This window comes from Onychostoma macrolepis, chromosome 18 (genome assembly GCF_012432095.1).
Source record: "Onychostoma macrolepis isolate SWU-2019 chromosome 18, ASM1243209v1, whole genome shotgun sequence".
NCBI classification, from domain to species: domain Eukaryota; kingdom Metazoa; phylum Chordata; class Actinopteri; order Cypriniformes; family Cyprinidae; genus Onychostoma; species Onychostoma macrolepis.
In genome coordinates this window covers 14,629,030-14,652,053 of record NC_081172.1, presented here as the reverse complement: position 1 = coordinate 14,652,053, position 23,024 = coordinate 14,629,030, and the positions used below count along the sequence as shown (strand labels likewise).

The 23,024-nt window shown below is 36.3% G+C and overlaps 1 protein-coding gene across 4 annotated transcripts in view; it reads left to right on the top strand.

The window, feature by feature from the left end:
* chd2 (chromodomain helicase DNA binding protein 2) overlaps positions 1–23,024 on the top strand; it is a 45,615-nt gene that overhangs the window by 9,767 nt on the left and 12,824 nt on the right. For 2 of the 4 annotated variants that reach the window (XM_058750539.1, XM_058750538.1), the window contains 18 exons: positions 1,821–2,055; positions 2,177–2,263; positions 2,579–2,640; positions 3,751–3,867; positions 4,291–4,449; positions 5,075–5,211; positions 5,316–5,541; positions 5,674–5,774; positions 14,198–14,239; positions 14,332–14,501; positions 14,604–14,728; positions 15,457–15,673; positions 15,769–15,858; positions 15,974–16,164; positions 16,960–17,148; positions 17,325–17,487; positions 17,571–17,723; positions 22,920–22,991. In XM_058750539.1, coding sequence (XP_058606522.1) covers positions 1,821–2,055; positions 2,177–2,263; positions 2,579–2,640; positions 3,751–3,867; positions 4,291–4,449; positions 5,075–5,211; positions 5,316–5,541; positions 5,674–5,774; positions 14,198–14,239; positions 14,332–14,501; positions 14,604–14,728; positions 15,457–15,673; positions 15,769–15,858; positions 15,974–16,164; positions 16,960–17,148; positions 17,325–17,487; positions 17,571–17,723; positions 22,920–22,991 — 2,536 coding nt within the window. Of the gene's footprint in view, positions 1–58; positions 143–1,820; positions 2,056–2,176; positions 2,264–2,578; positions 2,641–3,750; positions 3,868–4,290; positions 4,450–5,074; positions 5,212–5,315; positions 5,542–5,673; positions 5,775–14,197; positions 14,240–14,331; positions 14,502–14,603; positions 14,729–15,456; positions 15,674–15,768; positions 15,859–15,973; positions 16,165–16,959; positions 17,149–17,324; positions 17,488–17,570; positions 17,724–22,919; positions 22,992–23,024 lie in introns of those variants that run through there. The other 2 variants (XM_058750540.1, XR_009266874.1) reach the window with 2 other exon arrangements.

Here is a 23,024-nt window from a genome sequence, read left to right as displayed (position 1 = left end):
ATGTTATGTATAGTGCTTATGACTGGATCTGTCATTATTTTTATGGTTGTTTGTCAAGAATTTCCCTCTGAATTGATGACAGCTTTGAAGTTCCTGCATATGTGCCAGATACCAGAGTCTAAACTGAAAAAAACCCTCAAATGTATGTTATCTTTTCACAATTACACAAACAGTAGTTATATGTAATGCTGTATATGTGAACATGAATTGTCAAATGAACATGTATGCTCACTTTTATAGGTTGCAAATAGTTTTTTTAGTATTAAAGATGCACATTACATCCTAAATCAATGCAGTGTCCTCAGAAACATATCTTCACTGTTTTTTAGCTGTGGCAGCCATTTTCTAAATATTACTAAAAGAAACAAGAGCTGACATATTAAATGTGATATTTTTCCTGGATTACAGCCAGTGTACTTTATTTGAGGTGCTTGTATGGCTTAGCTCTACAATAAAAAGCACTGCTTTGTTCCATCACTATATGAGACTGGTTTCATTAAATGGCTGAAAGTCCTCAAAGTCACAAAATGGCTCTTGCTTTGTGCTGCATAGCTTGTATTAGTTGCTGCATTACATAAAAGCTTCTTGGAACTACAGGAAGCGGAAGCAGGAAGTCTTGTAGAGGTCAGATGTTTTCATACCGAGTTTTCATTGGTCCTTCCTTTGGCTAGCAATAAGCAGCCAATGAGAATTCAGTTGAGAGGTTAGGTCCGCCCATAGGTGACATCAGCAACCATATAAGGACAGTCTGGCTGGTATGGCTGCTTCGTCAGCAGCTGTTTCGCTCTCGAGCACATGACAGGGTGTTTGTTTCTAGCAGTGCATTCCATTATAGTACTCGATGTGCAAGCTTTCACATCCAGATCTGCATTATGGTTTCCCATGAATGCATCGTACCAAATTAAAAGAGCACTACTGAGATGCTTTTAACTGAGGTTTATGGAAACAAGTTCATTTTCTTTAACCATGTAAGGAAGATAAATGTTCTATGTTGAGAGTTTCATTTATAGTAAGCGGGGTTGGGCTTGTTTCAAAAAGAAGCAGTTACTTTTATTTATAGACTCAAAAGGGCAAAAGGGCAGCAGCAGTGGTCAAACACAAAATGACCTGCAGGATGATGCCATATATCTGATAGTTTCACATTTCATAAAGTTTATTTTGGTAGTTTATTACATTTTTGGATTTGCACACTGAAAGACATCTTTAACTTGAAATAAAATCATTTTAAAAAATCATTAAACCAGGTTGTATGTAAATGTCTCATTATACATTTGCTCATTTGCACATGTAAAAAGATTCTTAATTCTGTCAATTAAATGAATTATTCTAATTTTACAAGTGTTGTCAATTTGTCTGTTTGTCATTTGAGTAGCGCTTTTTTTTTTTTTTTTTTTTTTTTTTTTTTTTTAGCTTTTTAATGCAGAACGTTCCCCCATCCATTGTACTGTATTCCCCATTTCTAGTTTCCAAATCCTTGGAATACTATTATTTACATTGACAAAGACACAGCATGGTTGAAGACATCCCACTTGAGGACTCAGCATTTCTTTGTTGGACTGAGAGGATTAAATTTGACTTAAAAGACAGACTTGTCCATTTAAAATCGGTGAAAAGAAAATGTGGCATAATTAAGTGATTTAGAATTAAATGAGTAAAAATATTAAAAGTTACAAATTACAAATTTACCTATTGACAATTCATAAGAGCTGAATGACAATAACTGAGATTTAAAAGTAAACTTGTGAACGTGATTCCTATTTTACTGTTTAGAGCAACTATGTTTTCATTGTTTCTCAACATGCACGTCTTTAATGTTATAGCAATTCAGCATCAGAGGAATCTAACCGCTCTGGATCGGAGTCTGGGAGTCAGTCGGAGAGCGAGCAAGGAAGTGACAGAGCTCGTTCCCGGCGTTCCGAATCCAACAGCACATCTGATTCTGAGAGCCACTCGGAGTCAGGCAGTGAATCCACTGGGTCCAAATCCCGTCAGACCTCAGCGCAGGTCAAAGACAAACCAGTCAGGAAGAAAGACAGCCTGGCAGATGTGAAGAAGGTACAAAAATAGGCGAGCCTTCAACATTAGGATCAATCAGTTATTCCCAGTGGAAGCTTAAATTTAGCTGCTGATTAATTGCTTTATGATTTAAAATGAATTATATCCCTAATTATCATAGATGTGGGAGGAACATCCAGATATTTATGGTGTTCGAAGATCCAGTCGCAGCAGACAAGAGCCTGCTCGCCTCAACATTGGAGCTGAGGTAGGCTGGATGTGCAAAAATTAACTCAACACTGACCCCTAGTGGTTTCTTTCACACACTGTGTTGACATTTGCAGTAAGTTGACAACATGTTCTGCTTCTTGGACTAAAGTAATTACAGACATGGTTACTTACTAAAGCGTAAACATTTATGTTTGGCTCTAGACTCGGAACTGATCGGGCTCGGCAGCTTAAGTCGTGTAAACATTCTCCCATGTGTTGAAAGCTTTGCTTCCTTGATTAATCTGAAACATGACATTTTCATAGCTTTTAATCCAGTGCCACATATTCAAAATGGATTTTCATGGATTTTTAGGGCAGCAGTGATTCAGAGAGTGAAAGTCCCAAAAGAAAAAGCTCACGGCAGAAAAAGAAAGAGTAAGTGTACTGGAAGTATTTAAGTAGGTCTCTCACTCTCCTTTTTCCATTCTTTATTTACAAATGTGTGCCTCTTGTTTTTTTTTTGTTTGTTTTTTTAAAATCATGAACGATTTGCCCATATTTTTGCATGTACATGTCTTTTAGGCAGTTGTTTTTCTTTACATTAAATACATTGTTTATATTTAAAAAGTATTGAACTTGACACTTTTCTAAGTCATTGTTTTGTAAGTAATTGAAAAAAGAAATGAAATTTGCTTGTTAAAATGTTAACTGAAAAAAAAAAAAAATGGCTCAGAAAAAAAGGTTTGAGAAAAGATGTTGCAGATGCCACTTGATATAAAGTTTTGTATATAGTGCAATGACAGTCATACATTAAGTATATAGAGTAAAATAAAAGTTGTCTAACTGTAAACCATGAATGTAAGCATTTGATTTTAAGAATTTGTTTCATTATAAAATGCAATACATAAGTTATGAGTACACTACAATTCAAAAGTTGGGGGTCAGTAAGTTTTTTTTTTTTTTTTTTAAATGTATTCAGCAAGGATGCATTCAATTCAATTGTTATAAAAGGTTTCTATTTCAAATAAATGCTGTTTTTTGAGCTTTCTGTTCATCAAAGAATCCTGAAAAAATGTTCATGGTTTTCACAAAAATACTTAGAAGTACAACTGTTTTCAACTTTGATAATAATAAGGAACGCTTCCTGAACACCAAATCAGCATATTAGAATGATTTGTGAAGGATCACGTCACACTGAAGACTGAAGTAACTGCTGCTGAAAATTCTGCTTTGCTACCACAGGAATAAATTCCAATTTTAAATCGGAAATTTAATTTGTAAAAAGATTTCACAATATTACACTTTAGCTGTATTTTTGATCGAATAAGTGCAGCCTTTAAGCATGAGACTTGAAACATCAACAACCTTACCAACCCAAACTTTTGAACAGTACTGTATACACACTGAAGTGTCTCTCTCAGCATGTTTAATTGCCTGCGCGGTGGGTAATAAGTGAAACGGACTGGCTTGCAGCTTTACGATAGGCTAGAAGTAGAAGCTAACAGAGGTCCAATAGATGAACCTGTGGTATTTCTGTGTTGAAAGAAATACGTGGAAAGATGATGACTCAAATGACGAAGAGGATGTTGAGGAAGAGGCCAGCAGTTCAGAGAGTGAGCAGGAAGAGAAAAAAGTTAGATCCAGACGACTTCCTGCTAGAAGGTAAGAGTGTAGCGAAGCCTGGCCTTCAGACAGCGCATCGTGAATTATTAAATGAGCTGTCTTACTAAATGCAAACGATGATGGCTCATTTTTAATTGCTATGGTTGCGCTAAAAATATTGGTGTGATTTTCTTTGCTCTATCATAAATTATTGCATGTGTCCTAAATTGTTAAAGCATGTACTTTTGGCATAATGATCAATATAATCATTAAAATATTAATTGATATGTATAACATATATAGCAGTCCTAATTCTTCATAAGTCTGACAGCTGTCTCAAGGCTATTGGCTTATGAGTCAGGCTGATAGGTGTGAAAACAAATCGCTACACTAGCAAACACATCAGGGACGCGGAACGAAAGGCAAAAAGCCTACCATGGTAAATGAGTATGTTTGTGTGTACTTTTCTCTTTCCCCTCCCAGGCCACAGACCAAATCATCTGCTGGTAAGCAGCAGTCACAAAAGGGACGGAAGCAGAGGAAGCAGGAGTCTTCAGATGAAGAAGATGATGACGATGACGACGATGATGAGGAGGATACCCCAAAAAGACAAACAAGGCGGCGAACAGCAACTAAAGTCAGGTAAGGATTCATCTTATCAAGGAGTTTATGTATGGGAGATGTCATACTTGTCAGAAATATGATCATTTATTTAGATATATAGTTATTTAATACATACAGTAAATACTACACCTATATATATTTCTAAATTTATGAATTTTTATATTTTTCGGGTTTAAAAAATTAGCAAATCTTTTTGTTTAATCCTATTAGTTAAATTTAAAACGTTGCCAATGTGATGCATGAGAAACATTCATTTTTACGTCGCTCAATCCTTATCGTATAATTTATATTTACATGCATTTTATAGAAGTAGTCTGTTGTAGACTAAGATTAAATAAGATTTTTAAGATTAAAAACTATATTCAACAGAAAACATGTATGCAAGCTTTTATTTTATTTATTTATTTTTTGAATTTTTCCTGTTCCATTTCATTCTCTCTCTCTCACACATACATATGTTACACCAAATTACATTTTTAGAGGCAATAAATAACTGTTCTTGAAAATGGCATAAAAGCTTTAAAAAACATACAAACTAGCATTCAGTAACTTTTTCCCTTTTCTTTATTGACATTCTTATTTGTGATCGATCAATCGAGTATTATGACTTGGCAGAGTAGTAATGATGAAGTATGTGTTGCAGCTACAAGGAGGACCAGAATGATTTCGAGACAGACTCTGATGACCTTATTGAAATGGCAGAAGGAGCCGAGGAGCAACAGGACGATGACAGTGAAACCATTGAGAAGGTCCTTGAGACCAAAATTGGCAAAAAAGGAGGTAAAGAACTTAGGTTTTTCTTTTTATACTTAATATTCTGTGATACACACCAGCTATTGTACTTGTTTATTAAAGCCCTTAATTTTTCTCCACCTTGTTTACAGCTACTGGAGCTTCCACAACTCTCTACGCTATTGAGGAAAATGGGGACCCTGGAGCAGACTTTGACCCTGAGAAAGATGAAGGGGAAACTCAGTTCCTCATCAAGTGGAAAGGCTGGTCGTACATCCACAGCACCTGGGAGAGTGTAGATTCCCTCACTCAGCAGAAAGTCAAAGGGATGAAAAAGCTGGAAAACTTCAAGAAGAAAAACGAAGAGCTTAATGCTTGGTCAGTGCTCACAGAGATGCTATATTTTCATTTTTATATGATCTCTGGAAGAAACTGGCATCTTGAAGCCGAAACTTGAACGCCAGACTAAAAACTGACACCAAACGTTTAAATTACAATGATGTTTTTTAGGTTGAGGAAAGCATCACCTGAAGATTTAGAATATTACAACTGCCAGCAAGAACTAACCAATGACCTGAGCAAGCAATTCCAGATAATAGAGAGAGTGATCGGTAAGTGCTGACTCGTGTTCAGATGTTTGGTGTGACTAAGGTTTTTCAATGTTTTTGAAAGAACTGTCTTCTGCTCACCAAGGCCACAATGAAATTGTAATATAATAAATCAATTCTAATTAAAAATTTCTTAGGAATATAAATCTACCTCAGCATCTGGTCTAAACTATAGTGAGCTCCTTTGCATTACTATAAGGTTACAATTAATAACAATAATTCAAAGTTTGAATTAAATTCAAACACTCAAATTAAAAAACATTGTATGCAAACATGTAAATTGCACATAATGCAGTTTTTAAATTAACTTCTAAATTATAAAATTTCTATTTGTAGTTGAAATATAATCATTTACACATTTATTTAAACATAAATTCAACAATTCAGACATCAGTAACAGGTCAAATAAAACATAATGAGCATATAGCCAGCCTAGACTTATTTTCTAGCGAACTAACACGTGATGACTTGCTTGAGGTAAATGAAATGCTATGTGATATTTTGTTTACAAGATGTTTTAATGACGTCTTTCCACGATTGAAACACTGTTTGAGTGATTACATGAGGCATAAGATATTAATTCAGGTTTATTTCGCATTAAAACTAGAAGTAAAGAGGGAAGGGATGATCACGCTGACTCGCACTCCACGCTGCCATTTAAACTGAAGCGTTTATGCAGCGATCTGTCACGCCACATCAAAGAGCGGCAAAACAGCTTTTATTGTCTGAATTTCCAGAAATTTTTTTATTTGTTCGGTATACATGCGCACAAACCGAAGACCTGTACCGAAAACTTTCGGTATGAATATGTGTACTGTTACACCCCTAGTGGAAACCATGATGTATGAATATATGTATGCATGTGTAATATATAAATTTTTTTTATCACGTTGAATCACAGTCGTGGGCTGTGATTAATCATGATTAATCACAAATTTAAAATACTAGGATTTGCCTGTAAATGTGTTGAAAAAGAAATGCATGACAAACTAGTTTAAGGAAACAGAACCTATCACTCTTCCGCCAGGTATGAGACATAATCCTTATTATTCTTTTATCATTATTATTTTGTTTTTATTCAGCCATTATCAGCCTTTATACTGGCAATAAAACGTTAACCAAGCTACATCGCTTCAATCCCAGTATACATTTACACAACTATTATCAAAAGTATTTCTAAATAAATACAACAAAACATTTTCTTGCGACCTTACGTGAAGTATTATGACAAAATACATTATGAAGAAGAATTGGACCTGTTCTGCAGGTGCATTAGAGCTAATATTATCATCATGGTGTAATAACTTCCATTTTGCGATCACATGTGGAATTTGGTTGTTTACTGTTGTTAAAATATGCTATTTATAGCCTTTTATATCGCTGCACAAATTAGCATTTCCGATGTACACATTCATCTAAACATAAATTCAACAATTCAGACATCAGTAACAGGTCAAATAAAACATAATGAGCATATAGCCAGCCTAGACTTATTTTCTAGCGAACTAACACGTGATGACTTGCTTGAGGTAAATGAAATGCTATGTGATATTTTGTTTACAAGATGTTTTAATGACGTCTTTCCACGATTGAAACACTGTTTGAGTGATTACATGAGGCATAAGATATTAATTCAGGTTTATTTCGCATTAAAACTAGAAGTAAAGAGGGAAGGGATGATCACGCTGACTCGCACTCCACGCTGCCATTTAAACTGAAGCGTTTATGCAGCGATCTGTCACGCCACATCAAAGAGCGGCAAAACAGCTTTTATTGTCTGAATTTCCAGAAATTTTTTTTTTTATTTGTTCGGTATACATGCGCACCAAACCGAAAGACCTGTACCGAAAACTTTCGGTATGAATATGTGTACTGTTACACCCCCTAGTGGAAACCATGATGTATGAATATATGTATGCATGTGTAATATATAAATTTTTTTTATCACGTTGAATCACAGTCGTGGGCTGTGATTAATCATGATTAATCACAAATTTAAAATACTAGGATTTGCCTGTAAATGTGTTGAAAAAGAAATGCATGACAAACTAGTTTAAGGAAACAGAACCTATCACTCTTCCACCAGGTATGAGACATAATCCTTATTATTCTTTTATCATTATTATTTTGTTTTTATTCAGCCATTATCAGCCTTTATACTGGCAATAAAACGTTAACCAAGCTACATCGCTTCAATCCCAGTATACATTTACACAACTATTATCAAAAGTATTTCTAAATAAATACAACAAAACATTTTCTTGCGACCTTACGTGAAGTATTATGACAAAATGCATTATGAAGAAGAATTGGACCTGTTCTGCAGGTGCATTAGAGCTAATATTATCATCATGGTGTAATAACTTCCATTTTGCGATCACATGTGGAATTTGGTTGTTTACTGTTGTTAAAATATGCTATTTATAGCCTTTTATATCGCTGCACAAATTAGCATTTCCGATGTACACATTCATCTAAAAAAAAAATCACATACAGACCATATCTATCGTAATCGTATGTTTATTATCTTATATAATCTATAGTGGCTGTTGTCATGTTTATTTCTGCTGTGTAAAAGCCTTAACATGAATGCTCTGATGAAACTCACGTTGTTTGATGTTACAACCACCTCTCCGTTCTTAAGTTGCCAGGGATACATTCCAAGTATTAATTTTTATTTGTCTATATACACTTTAGGCAGCCGCCGTACATTATAAAAGTAGCCCAAAAAAACGCAAACCACGGCTCTGTAATTTTTTCCCGCGACTGTATTTTCAAAATAGCCCACTTGTGCCGTTACCCTGGCAACACTGGTTCGCTGTACCCTCATCACACAATGATAGATAACCTTCCACGCTGCCATGACGGGAAGAAGTTAGGGTCAAACCTTATCAAGCGATTAATTTTCGTTAAAAAAATATTAATGCGTTAAAAATTTGATTAATCACATGCGTTAATGTTGACACCCCTTTTATATATATATATATACATACATACATACATACATACATGGCTGGGAAGGTTACTTTTAAAATGTACTTCGTCACAGATTACATGCTTTAAAGGGGTCATCGGATGCCCATTTTACACAAGTTGATATGATTCTTTAGGGTCTTAATGAAGTCTATAACATACTTTGGTTAAAATTTTTCAATGGTAGTGTAAAAAACACCTTCTTTATCCTGTCAAAATCAGCTCTGTTTTCAGCACGCTGATCTAGTTCATGTTGCTTTAAATGCTAATGAGCTCTGCTGACTCCACCCCTCTCTTCCGTGGAGTGACGAGCAGACCATAGATGTGTAGATACCTTATTCAACCGCTTATCCGAAAATGTCGGATGGCTTACGTATCGCCGCCCATAGAAACAGTCCATAATGAGGCATCTAGGTATGTATATCTATGGAGCATACTAAACTTCAGCTGCGAAACTGACTAACTAGCACATAATTAGGAAAGGCGATTTGCAAAGATTCGTAAAAACCCTTATGCTCACTTCTTCTGTAGATAAAGCTGGATCACAAATTATTCGGGCGAACATAGATGCATTTAGGCAGATCGGGATTGGCGCATTCCCTTCAAAACGAAAGTAACGTTAATTCTCTGCGTCTTCAGTGGCTCAGATGTCGGGAGTAAATGACGACTGCTATATTCATTATTACATCCAACAACAAAACGCCTCAATCGCTTAATCGGAGACATCTTGTCTTCCCCTGCACCGGAGTTGACACAATGGCGGTCGGACTGTTTACAGCTCACTCAGTTCACTCAGGGCGGGTCTAAGGTAAGACGGCCTTGTCAATCAGCTATCATGGGAGCGGTCTGTACAGAATTACGTCATTCTCACAGGAACCTCAGAACAGCCTGATTTGAGAGAGGAGATTTTAAAATTGGGATTTAAAAAAAAAAACAACTACTGGGTGGATTTTTATCATTATAGGATGGATGTGTACACACACTTCCAACACACATTTATGTTCAAACAACTTGTAAAGTGAATTTTGCATCCGATGACCCCTTTAAAAAGTATTTTGTAACGCATTTCGTTAATTACTTAATTTTAGTAACTTAATCTAAATACTTTGGAATACTTAAGGTAAGGGGCATATTAACTTCGATGTCTTGTTTTTATGTTAACCACCTCTAAATAAAAATGGTGGCAAGAATACATTTAAAACAATTATAAATGCATAAATAATGTTATGAGATTAATATTTTCAATACAACATTTTGAACATGGAAAAAGTATGGGAGGAAATTATTTTTAAACATGAAACTAAAACCGCCAGTTGGTGGTGGCAAATCACTGTCTTAATGAAAGAGTCATGGATGATTCCTTCAAAAGGACTGATTCATTCAGAAATCAAGCAAGTGATTTTATGAATGTAATTGAATTATTCTCAGCTGATTCATTCAAAATGTGGCTTCATTCTGGAAACAAATGTTGCTTCCAGACGCGTAACTTTTCTGATGTGGATTTATTTTGAAGGCAGGTTATTTGCATTGTGCAAATAGCCATAAATTCTATTTACACCATGTAGGAAAAAGTAGCATTTTCTTTGCAACAAGTGATAGTAATTAGATGTTATTAATACTTGCTGCAAACAGTGGCAGTTATGTGATGGGAAAAGGGAGAAGAACGGGAGTTGAATGAGTTCGACATAAGACAGATTCAAACTCAAATCTTATCACCACTTCTCAAATAGGTGTCTTTTCTAATGATGTCTGTCCCAACCAGATTTGCGCTTAGTGTAAATAGACCAGCGGTTGTATGGAACCATATTTGTTTTCGCTATAGAGCAAATCAGACAACACTGTTCTTTTAACAAGACACTAAATATAATTTTTTTGTTATGAATTGCATAAAATCAGCATCACATTTGCAATCGTGCTAATATTCGGCTAAACGGCACTCTTCTTCCTCAATTGATATTACTTAACTATACATAAATATAGAAAAACGCTAACTTGTACAGACCTGAGACTGAGAACAACTTACTTTAAGATGCTTTTTCAAGGTTAGATGTTCCTTTGAAGCCAAGAGACGTTTTGTTGCAGGTAAACAAAAATTACATAGCCTGCTGTGATGTTCCGTCCTTTTTCACATTTATAAATAAAATCGTCTTTTTATTTCCATGACAATTATGCGCTTGGCTTTCTGATTTTCTCTTGCATTTTAGTGAGTCATCACTATAGTCTGCACTCTGCAGGCAGGCTGCTGTTTGAACAGGCTGCACGCGAGTCAGAGTATCACCAGTTGCCTCATGTTTAAAATTTCCAATCATTTTACATTAATATTAAAATAAATAAGTGACATTTAAAAATCAAGGTAATCACTTTGGTAATCTAAAATACATTTCGGATGTAACTGTAATTTGATTACCACCCATTTAAAATGTAACTATAATGAAATAGTTACTCGTATTTTGTATTTTAAATACCTAACGACGTTACATGCATTTCGTTACTCCCCAGCCCTGTATATGTGTGTGTGTATGTATATGTATATGTATATGTATATATATATATATATATATATATATATATAAATACATGCATACACATACACATAAAGGGTGAATCCCATTTCTCTGTCTTACCCCTTCCCCTTACCCCTTCCCCTTAGTTTTGCGCGTTCACGTGAGAGTAAGGGCTATCCCAATTCTCGCTTTGATCGAGGGGTAGGGCTAAGGGAAGGGTAGATACCCTTAAAACCAAGCATTTTCGCGAGCTTACTTGAAACCAAGGGGTACACAGAACGCACTGCGCAACCGGCAACAATGGCGGCCAGATCATCAAGTATTAAAGTATTTTCGGCTTAAATAATTTATTTAAAAATTACGACAGTCTTGTTTTGTGCTCTAGACAGTCCTGTACATATATATTTGCAACATGATCTCACAGAATTCCATGTAATGTTCACAGACTTAATTAACCTCCGAATCTGTGGTGGCATCACGGAATCGCTGAAAATTCCGTGATGGGCTCACAGAAGTGATACCAATGTAAGTCAGTGACAGGCATCAGCCGTGCTCCACGCACGGAAACCCTTAGCATCAATATGCCGACGCGATACTGGGAAATTTATCGTCATCATTATTGTTCAGAACTGGGTAGGTTTAGGGTAGGGTGGGGTCAGGTACTCCAGTGAAAGTATAACTGCATCGAGTCACTCTTTTACGTGGTCCGATGCAGCGCTGGTGTTGAACCAGTGAATCCGTGCATGGACCACGGCTGATGCCTTCTGTGAGCCCATCACGGATTTTTCGGCAATTCCGTGATGCCACCACAGTTTCGGGGTTAATTAAGTCCGTGAACATTACACGGAATTCTCTGAGATCAGGTTGATATTTGCAACCATGTTCTTAACTGAAACGTTTTAAAAAAAAAATCGCTAGTTTGCGATGCTAACGTTACATTGCTGATTTGCACAACAGTCCCGCAGACTAGCCTTGAATGGACTCCATGCATGTCTACAGTTTTAACAAGTTTGTAAAATGATCCGTAGTTTGTGATCAACACTTGTCGGCTCTGGTGACGTAGCAGCCAGCTAGTGACGGTGTAGGATGACGTAACCGTAACCAAGTGGTGTATATATACATACATACACACAGTCATGGCCAAAAGTATTGGCATCCTTGGTAAATATGATCAAAGAAGGCTCTGAAAATAAACCTGCATTGTTAATCCTTTTGATCTTTTATTTAAAAATTAACAAAAATCTAACCTTTCATTAGATAATAAGAATTTAAAATGGGGGAAATATCATTATGAAATGTTTTTCTCAAATACACGTTGGACACAATTATTGGCACCCCTAGAAATTCTTATGCGAAAAATATCTCTGAAGTATATTCCCATTCATATTCACAATTATGAGCACTCCAGGGTGATTATGAACATGAAATTATCCAGCCATGGCTTCCTGTTTCACAGAAATATAAATAAGAGGGAAAACAAAGCCGAAATTCCCTTAATCATCCATCACAATGAGAAAAAACAAAGAATATATCTCTGATGTGCAGCAAAAGATAATTGAGCTTCACAAATTAGTGAAGTGGCTTTAAGAAAAGAGCTAGAGCAGTGAAAATTCCCATTTACAACCTCAGGGCAATAATTAAGAATTTCCAATCAACATAAAATGTTACGAAACTGCCTGGAAGAGGACGTATGTCTATATCGTCCTAATGCATGGTGAGAAGGAGAGTTTGAGTGGGTAAAGACTCTCCAAGGACCACAGCTGGAGAATTGCAGAAAATAGTTGAGTCTCCGGGTCAGAAAACCTTAAAAAAATAAAATAAATAAAAAAAAGTCAAACAGCACCTACATCACCACGTGTTGTTTGGGAGGGTTTCAAGAAAAATTCTCCTCACTCATCCAAAAACAAACTCCAGCATATTCAGTTATCAGACACGACTGGAACTTCAAATAGGACTGGCTTCTATGGTCAGATGAAACAAAATAATGAGCTTTTAGCAGCAAACACTCAAGATGGGTTTGGTGAACACGGGGATAAAAAGTACCCCATGTGTACAATGAAATATACTGCTGTATTTTTGATGTTGTGGGCCTATATTTCTGCTGGAGGTCCTGGACATCTTGTTTAGACACGTGGCATCACTGATTCTATCAAATACCAACAGATAAAAAAAAATCAAAAAGTGACTGACTCTGTTAGAAATCTTATAATGGGCCATGTTTGGATCTTCCAACCGTACAATAATCCAAACACAAACCTCAAAATCAACACAAAAATGGGTCACTGGGCACAAAAACAAGCTTCTGCTATGGCCATTCCAGTCCTCTGACCTGAACCCTGCAGAAAATGAGTAGGGTGAAGTGAAGAGAAGAAGCACCGTCGTGGAGCTGGGAATCTAAAGGGTCTGGAGTGATTCTGGATGAAAAAAAAAAGGTCTCTGATCTCTTGTCAGGTGTTCTCTAACCTCATCAGGAATGTAGGAAAAAATTTAGTGCTGTTAAACTTGCAGATGGAGGTTTCAAAAAGTATTGAATAAAAGGGTAGCGTTAATTGTGGCCAATGTGTATTAGAGAAAAACATTTATTTCATAATGATATTTCCCCCCATTTAAAATTCTTATTATCCAATGAAAGGTAAGATTTGTGATTTATTTTTTTTTTTTAAATAAAAGATTAAAAGGATTAACAATGCAGATTAATTTTCACAGCCTTCTTTGATCATATTTATCAAGGGTGCCAATACTTTTGGCCATGATTGTATATAATATACAAATGTACAGAGATTGAGATTTTTTTTTTTTAGGATTCTTTGAGTGATGGAAAGTTGAGTTAGATATCTTTTTTTAACATTGTAAATGTCTGTCTTTTTTGATCAGTGTAAAGTATTATTTTTAAAAGCATAAAAACTGTTACGATCTGTTATTCATTTTCTTTTTCTCTCATTTAATCAGCAACAAGAACTGGGAAATCACAACCACCTTCAGACATTCCCTGTAAGTTTGCTGCTTTTGAAATTGCACACTTTCTGATCTACTTGGTCAAGAGAGATGTTTACTACTATAATCATTTTCTGTTGTCTCAACAGCCCATAAAACCAGTTCGAGCGAGCCAGAGTATCTGTGTAAGTGGATGGGGCTGCCGTATGCGGAGTGCACATGGGAGGATGGCGCATTAATCGGAAAGAAATTTCAGGCATGCGTTGATAGTTTCCAAAACAGAAATGCCTGTAAGACAGTTCCTTCCAAAGATTGTAAGGTGTGTATGAGATTGTGTGCTGATGGAGCTTTTCTTTCTTCTTTGGGAAAAAGGTGTTGTAATTGTCATTTTTTCTTATTTTTTTTTTGGTCCAAATGGAAGGTATTGAAACAGAGGCCAAGATTTTTGGCCTTGAAGAAGCAGCCTTCTTACATTGGAAATGAGGTCCTTCAACTCAGAGATTACCAGTTAGATGGAGTGAACTGGCTTGCTCACTCCTGGTGCAGGTATGTAACATACAAGTGGAGCTTTTAGTCAGGAATTTAATATTTTCTGTTACTGATGAAGTACAGGCATTGGCGTTCGATTTGTCGAAATATTATTTCCGTGCAGAAAGCCTTGAAATATAAATAAAACTTACTTAATGTGTTGCTTTTATTAAATTTTTTAATTAAATAACAGTACTAAAAAGAGTACTTTTTAAACTGACTGTTTACTTACTGAAATAATTGCTTGGGAAACCTTTAAATAATATTAACACATTGTAGAAACACTTACATGTCATTTAATAAAATGTAAATGTCATTAGCAAATATTAATATTCTTTATTAAAATCATTATTAAAAAAAGAAGATTGTATATAATATCAGTGTTATTTTAGTATTATTTATATACTATTATTTAGTAATATTTTGATAAAGCTTTTAATTTGAATTTTTTAAACTTTCGTTTTAATTCAAGTAATTTTGTTTTGTATTTATTACTATTATTTTTAGCTTTAAATTATTTTCATTCAATTCAGTTTTAGTACTTTATCTTATTTAGTTGCTGAGACAACATTTTTTTAAGGTTTTTTTTAGCTTTTCTAATATTTATTGTTTTATTTCAGTTTTATTATTTTGATTTTAATAGTTTTACTTAATTAAAACAAGTAGTTAATATCAAGCTTCATATTAGTTCTTGATTTTGAATGAACCATGCTTTCTTCATCTCTGGTTTCTGTTATGTTCTGTAGGTGTAACAGTGTTATCTTGGCTGATGAAATGGGCCTGGGAAAGACCATTCAGACGATCTCCTTCCTTTCCTACCTTTTCCATCAGCACCAGCTTTATGGTCCCTTCATCCTGGTGGTACCCCTGTCAACCCTCACTTCCTGGCAGAGGGAGTTTGAAACATGGGCCCCGGACATGAATGTAGTGGTGTACCTAGGAGACGTCACAAGTAGAAAGACAGTAAGCTAGTACTCATGCTGAGACAATCCAACCACAAAGAATCCAACCTGTTATAATAAGGCTGGTTTGAGGTATAACTCCCTGTTTTTGACCAGATCCGGGACTATGAATGGATCCACCAGCAGACAAAAAGGATCAAGTTTAATGCACTTTTGACCACATATGAAATTCTACTGAAGGACAAGGTATGATACTCGTATATCTTTGATTTAATCTTTTGTACTTGGATTGTGTGTCATAGAAATGAGTTGTTCTTCATTATTCACAAATGATTGAGTCAAGACTCGTCTGTGTGTGCAGGGAGTGCTGGGGAATATAAACTGGGCTTTCCTCGGAGTTGATGAAGCTCACCGGCTTAAGAATGACGACTCGCTGCTATATAAAACTCTGATCGACTTTCGATCCAATCACAGGCTGCTCATTACTGGGACCCCACTGCAGAATTCGCTCAAAGAGCTGTGGTCCCTTCTGCACTTTCTTATGCCTGACAAGTAGGTTCTCACACTATGGGTTTGCAGGTTCATTTTTACCATTTGGGATCCACCAGAAGAATTGAGAGAAAATATAAATTTCACAGTTAAAATGTTAATTTAAGACATTTAGTAAATATATTTTAGATTATATTTATATTGCGAAAACGCTGTACAAATAAATTTGAATTGAAAATGATGTATATACTGTTTACATTACCAATCAAAATGACTGCTAAAAATACAGTTTAACCAACACAAAAATAAATGGCATTTTTTAATATATTAAAATAGAAACTGGTTATTTTAATTGGCAATAATTCACAATATTACGGTTTTTACTGTGCTCTTGATCAAATAAATGCAGCCTTGGTGAGCATTATAGACTTAAAACACACACACATTTAAAAAATGTGTAACACTTTACAATAAGGTTTCATTTGTTAACCACATTTAATGCATTAACTAACAATGAGCAATACATTTGTTACAGTATTAACATTAGTTAATTGAAAATATAGCTCAGGTCCATTAAATAACATGAATAGATACAACTTTTTGATTTTAATAATGTATTAGCAAATGTTGAAATCAACATTAACTAAGATTAATACATGGTTTAGAAGTTGAGTTTCTTTCTTCTGTTGTGCACAAAAGAAGATATTTTGAAGAATACTGGTAACCAAACACTTGATGGTAGCTACTGACTTCCATAATATTGAAAAAAGTACTATGGATGTCAGTGGCTGCCGTCAGATGTTTGGTAAATGATTCAAAAAGTTTAAAACCCCTGTTTTTGACTTTGCCTCCCATTAGGTTTGAGTCCTGGGAGGATTTTGAGGATGAGCATGGTAAAGGCAGGGATAATGGTTATCAGAGCCTCCACAAAGTTCTGGAGCCATTCCTGCTGCGTCGTGTCAAGAAAGATGTGGAGAAATCCCTGCCGGCAAAAGTGGAGCAAATCCTCAGAGTCGACATGTCTGCTCAGCAAAAACAGTACTACAAGTGAGCACTGTTTTATCCGATTTCATGCCTCTTTCCAATAGCTCTCTAAATCGAGTGACTCTTTGATTGAGCCAAATTTTGATTCCAGACTCTAAGACTGCATGCAATTGGAATGCGAGTGTTCAGAGAACATCTGTACATCTCATCACTGTTCATTTGTAATGTGACCTTTTCAGATGGATCCTAACGAGAAACTTCAAAGCCTTGTTTAAAGGCACCAGAGGCAGCTCTTCTGGCTTTTTGAACATTGTCATGGAGCTGAAGAAATGTTGTAACCATGGTTTCCTCATCAAACAACCAGAGGAGGTTGAGAATGAAAAAACACACGAGCACCTACAGGTATGACTCTCCTAGATTGAAACAGAATGATTTTGTTCTTAGGAGAACATCTTTTTTGAGGTTGTTTGTTGATGTTTGTTCAGAGTTTGGTGCGAGGCAGCGGGAAACTGGTTCTGCTGGACAAGCTTCTCACGCGTCTCAGGGAGAGAGGCAACCGCGTACTCATCTTCTCTCAGATGGTCCGAATGTTGGACATCCTTGCTGAATACCTGGCTTTGAAACGATATCCGTTTCAGGTATGATCTGAAATGTCAAGTGTTACATTGTTTGTATGTACAGCATCAAAGCAAACCCGTGGACCCTAATTAGAAAGATGCCTACTAGGCAAGTGTAATTGACTGGCTGACTAGTTAAAGCATTATTTAAGTTGTTCTCTGATTGATTTTCCTGTGTGTCTTTGCCTGGCGTAAACATCAGTGAAAAATATTTCTCCACCCTGTTGAAAAAAAACAGCTAATGCTGGTTAAGTAGGTTTTGAAGCATGGATGCTGGTTTGAGCTGGTTTAAGATGGTCCTTAGCTGGTCATGTGCTGGTCCTAAGCTGGTCCTGAGCAGGAGCTAGTTGCTTAGGACCAGCACATGACCAGCTCATGACCAGCTCAAACCAGCATCCATGCTTAAAAACATGAGTCCTGTATCTAAATCTCGCAGTGATCACTGAATACACTGGGTGGTGCTGTGGATACGTGCCGTTAACAGGGATTAAAGTTCTCCGTCGCTACGACGGATTTCCGTTAATTGCAGAGAGTCTACGACGGATTTCCGTCAATTGCAGGATTCCCGCCTGTCTTTAATGTCTTAAATTCACTTTTCATAATTTTAAGGCCGTAAATAGGCTTACATTTCTCAAACAGTGTAATAAATGTCTTAATTTTAGCTTGAATAGGTCTTAAATTAGGGAAAGACGAGGTGTATTCGGCCTGCTGAGGGGGGTGTGATCAAAGCCTGGAGTGGAGTAAAATCACGTTCCTCTCTCCGCTCTAAGCGTTCTGTATTCACTCCGCTGTGGATCCACTCCGGGTTTTCTGTTCCCGCTCACGGAAAAACTGCTCCGTGTTCACTCCATTAGTTATTAGGGATAACAGGGGAAAAATGAGAGGAAAAGAAACATGTAGCGCATTGTTGTTGTTGTTCTGCCGGCACACCAAAAATCATCCCCGCCATAGCTGCAGCTTCTCACTGACAACACAGTAACGCCGCTCGCATCATTCACAGTCGGGTTATTATCAGAGAACTGAGCAGAATTCGGCGCGGGATTGCGGCTATTACCGGTAATAATCATTCTACTCATTCCCGCAGGTTCCGACGGAATGTATCACATTTGCACCTGCTTTTGAGTCTTGAACTCTCGCGCGCTCTCATTTTCTGTGCACAGATCGCGATAAGGAGAGTGACAGCTTTTAATTATTATTAAGGGAGTTTGCAAATGTGATATTGATTTAATACAACAGATTAATAAACAAGTACTGCATGATTTTGCTCTATATCATCAACGAAAATAGTTCTAAATGAAGTAACAGCTGAGCCGCTGCACATCTCTAAAAGCAAACACGGCGGTGTTTCATTCATGAATGAAAGTGCGTTTTTGATTCATGATTAACCATTCATAAAGACAGTGCCTGCGTCCCAATGTGCATACTATCCATCCTAAATTCTGTGTGGTAGTAGTAATTTTCAATACTATTTAGGGCAAATAGGGTGGGTAGTATACATATTGGGACGCAGGGAGTCACTTGCTTCATTCCTGAATGAATCATCCGTTCGAACAAATCAATTGAATGAATGATTCAATGAAGAAATCATTGACTTGCCGCAACCTGCTGGCGATTTCAGTTTCACTTTTAACGTATAATTTCAGTTATTTAAATCATTTAATATTTCTGTATTCAAAATTTTATATTTAAAACATGAATCTATTAATTTAATTGCACTCATGCCACCTCTGAGCCTCATTAAACGTCTGAAAATGTACAAACCACTTTTGTGTTCTTCTGTGCCACCTCTGTAGTACAAATTATTTTTTTATTAATACTAATTTCATATGATTGGTAACTTATTTGTCTTATTCTACTACTTAGAGTAAGTCACTTTAAAGGAACACTCCACTCCACGCAGCAGGCGCAGTGATATTACGCAGCACCTGAAAGTAGTCCCCAGCTATATTATAACTAGTTACCTAGCTGGGGACTACTTTCAGGCGCCATGTATCACTGCGCCTGCTGCGCCATGGTATGGCAGCAAAGTTCCTTGATTATTACGCCAGAATGAGAGTATAGTTCCTAATCATATCAGCCTAGAAAATCGCAACTTTTCATTTTCCACCGGTCTTAGTACACGATATAACTACAGAAGAGTCAAGTTTTAAATAGGACAAATATCGAAACTCTTTGGTCATTTTTGAACGCGATGCTACTGGTCTAATCGGATTCAATGATCTATGCTAAGCTATGCTAAAAGTGCTATCGCCAGATCCAGAGATCAGCTGAATGGATTCAAAAACGGTAAAACTCAACTTATTAACTCTGGGGGAGTTGGAGAATGAGCCTATTTCCAAAAAAAGTGGAGTGTTCCTTTAAGGAGTCAAATGTCACCTCGTATTAGGAAGGCTAATTTTTGATTATTGATCAGAAGGTGCTCCTAAATTTTTTTTAAATTAGGAGGACAAGCACTCCTAAAAAGAAAAGTAAGCACAGAGCCATGTGTAACATATTCGATCTGTGCATGAGGTCTTAAAGAGACAGCAGCCTAAATAAACCTGTTGCTGTCTTTCATTATACAGTGAAGACTATCTAGTGTTATTTTACAGTTGAATAGATTATAATTTGACCTAACTGAAAAATATTAAGTATTGATAATTTAATTTGTATCTTGTTATTGTTTTTGTTTGTACTATTGATTGTCATTAATTTATTTGTTCTTATTTTATTATTTACTATTTACTTGTCTTATTTAGTTAAAATAAATTCGATTCTTGGGTGGGGAGGAAGAAAAACACGGCTCTTAAACTGGGTGTGTGACAGGTATGGCTGTGGAATGGGGTTTGGCCGAGGAAAAATTCTCAGTCAAAAGATTTTTTTTTTTTGCTTTAACCCCTGCGTTAAGATGATAAGAGATGAAGCCATGTGGCAATATTCCTATATAATGGAAAGTAATAATAACATATGAGGATCTGTGGTAAAGATGAAAAGATACTTGGTCGTTTCGTTTATATCACAGTTTGGACCAGAGCCATTGAGCTTAGTAAAGCCTCATTTGACAGCATATGACAGCCACAATCTCATCCATATTGCTATAAAATATAGCATTCTGTGTATAATTCAAATGGGTCTGTTACGTTTTGTTGTCTGCGCCGATTCACGCATATGATCTGCTCCTTGCTAGTGTGTGTGCGGTGCTGCGGTTAGTGTGACACAGCGCGAAGCCAGACTTCTTTTGCCCCAATGGAAAAGCATATTTACACTGTCTAAATGGTTCCCTATCCTCTGTATAGTGCACTACGTGCCATTCACCGTACAGAAAATACTAATTATGTGAACAAGTGACCGATATCAGCCGTGGCTTCAGCGTTTATTTATAGTGTACGGGGCGGGATGCTTTGGATTCTAGAGAGCATTTGATTGAACAAAGTCTGATGAGAAGCTGAAGTGCAGGGTGATGTCATCAAAATCTTTGATCGATATTGGCAGAAGTGAGAGACTGTAAGTTTTGAATGCTTATATCTTGTAAACGCGAATTTTGTCTTTTTTTTTTTTTTTTTTTGGAGCACACTAGTTTATAGATAACCTTGAGGCTAACATACTAAAAGCAAAAAAAAAATTTAATTTATGGGGACTTATTTATTTGAAATTTATGGGGAATTTATTTGAATTTATTTTATTTTTTTAATCATACACAAGGTTTTGAAGTTAACTTGCATGAAAACTAGGGGTGTGAATCGGCACTGGTTTCACAATTCAATTCGATTACGATTATCGTGTGAAGATGCATCACGATTATATCAAATGTATTTTGTGAATTTTTATAAAATTATATAAGCAGGCTACTTCTTAAATGAATTATTAATTAATATATAATTTATTTATTAAGTACTGTTAAGAATTAAGCGAAGTAAATATAGCTTCAAAACATACAAGTAATAAATGGGGGAAAAGACAATTACAAGTGATTAAACAAAAAGCACTTTCAGTATCTAAGAGTACTTTAAGTATCCGAAAGTTTACAGACAATCATAGTTATGGGTTTTTCATTTTTCCTCAGCATTATTGCCAATTGATTAGCCCAGATTAACACAGTGGCAGCTAATAGGCTGCATTCACACTAATGCACAGATCTATTTCCACATATCAGATGTTTTGTCCTGTTCTGAAAACATAACTGATTGTTTACATCAATTTCATAAAAGTATTCGGGGATGCAAGTGCATTTAAACGCAGCCACGAGCTTCAGGACAAACAAACACAAAGCGCACGTGTCAGTACATGAGTTTCGTGCATCTAATACGTACTGCATTCCAAACGGCAGAAATGAAAGCATATCTAAAGTAAAAGACTAAAATAACAGCGAGTGAAAACACTGTCGAGCAATACGCACGTGTCTCACAGCACATATTCTGTGCAATGAAGCCTGCCGCGATTGTCTCTAGCGTGCAGGCGTACCAAATGCGGGAAAAAGCCAAGCTCAGATTTAAAAAAATAAATAAAAAATAGAGAGTGCATTTGTAATACTCGCGTAACAAGCGCCTATGCGAATGACGTCAGTAGGCTATAATCGATTATGGTCTATTACTGCATCGATGCGATAATTAATTTCAACACCCCTAATGAAAACCATTATCAGTGATGTAACATTTTTGAATAAAACAAAATACATTGCATACTTAAATTCTTTTTAATTTGCATTTGAATTCCTTTAAGAAATGGATTACCATATTTTCCACAACCTGAGTCACATTTTTTTCTCTCTTCAGTGAAATTTTGACCCGGTGCTGCACTTAGAAAATGTGGTACTTGTTTTTGTGTGCTACCAAGTACTCGATTACAAAATTATGCGAATGCACTTGCTTAGTGTCGTTGTACAGTTGACAGTTTGTAATGTCTGAGGAGACATTCAGAGGTGTAGCTTGTATGGACTTGGCTCGGGTGATTTAGGGAATCATGTGTCAGGCTTGCAGTATGTCTGCTCAGACATCAAGTTCCCCCTAGCCTATTTTTATCACTTGGTTATTTTTTGATCGGTGCAGCTTTGAGCATTCGCACAGCTTGTGTCTTAATGTTGTTTTGGTCTGGCAAAACATCTTCAGTGTCGTCATAATTTTGTGGTGACTTAGGGGGTTTTAGGATTTATGGGTGTATATCTAGCTGAGGTGCCCTAGTTTGGTCAAAGTGCCTCGCTTGACATTCCTTAACCGCATCTGTGTTTTCTCTCATGTTCAGCGTTTGGACGGCTCGATCAAGGGAGAGCTCAGAAAACAAGCACTGGACCACTTTAATGCAGAAGGCTCTGAGGTAAGGTCCTAAACTATGGCATGCGTGTTTGTT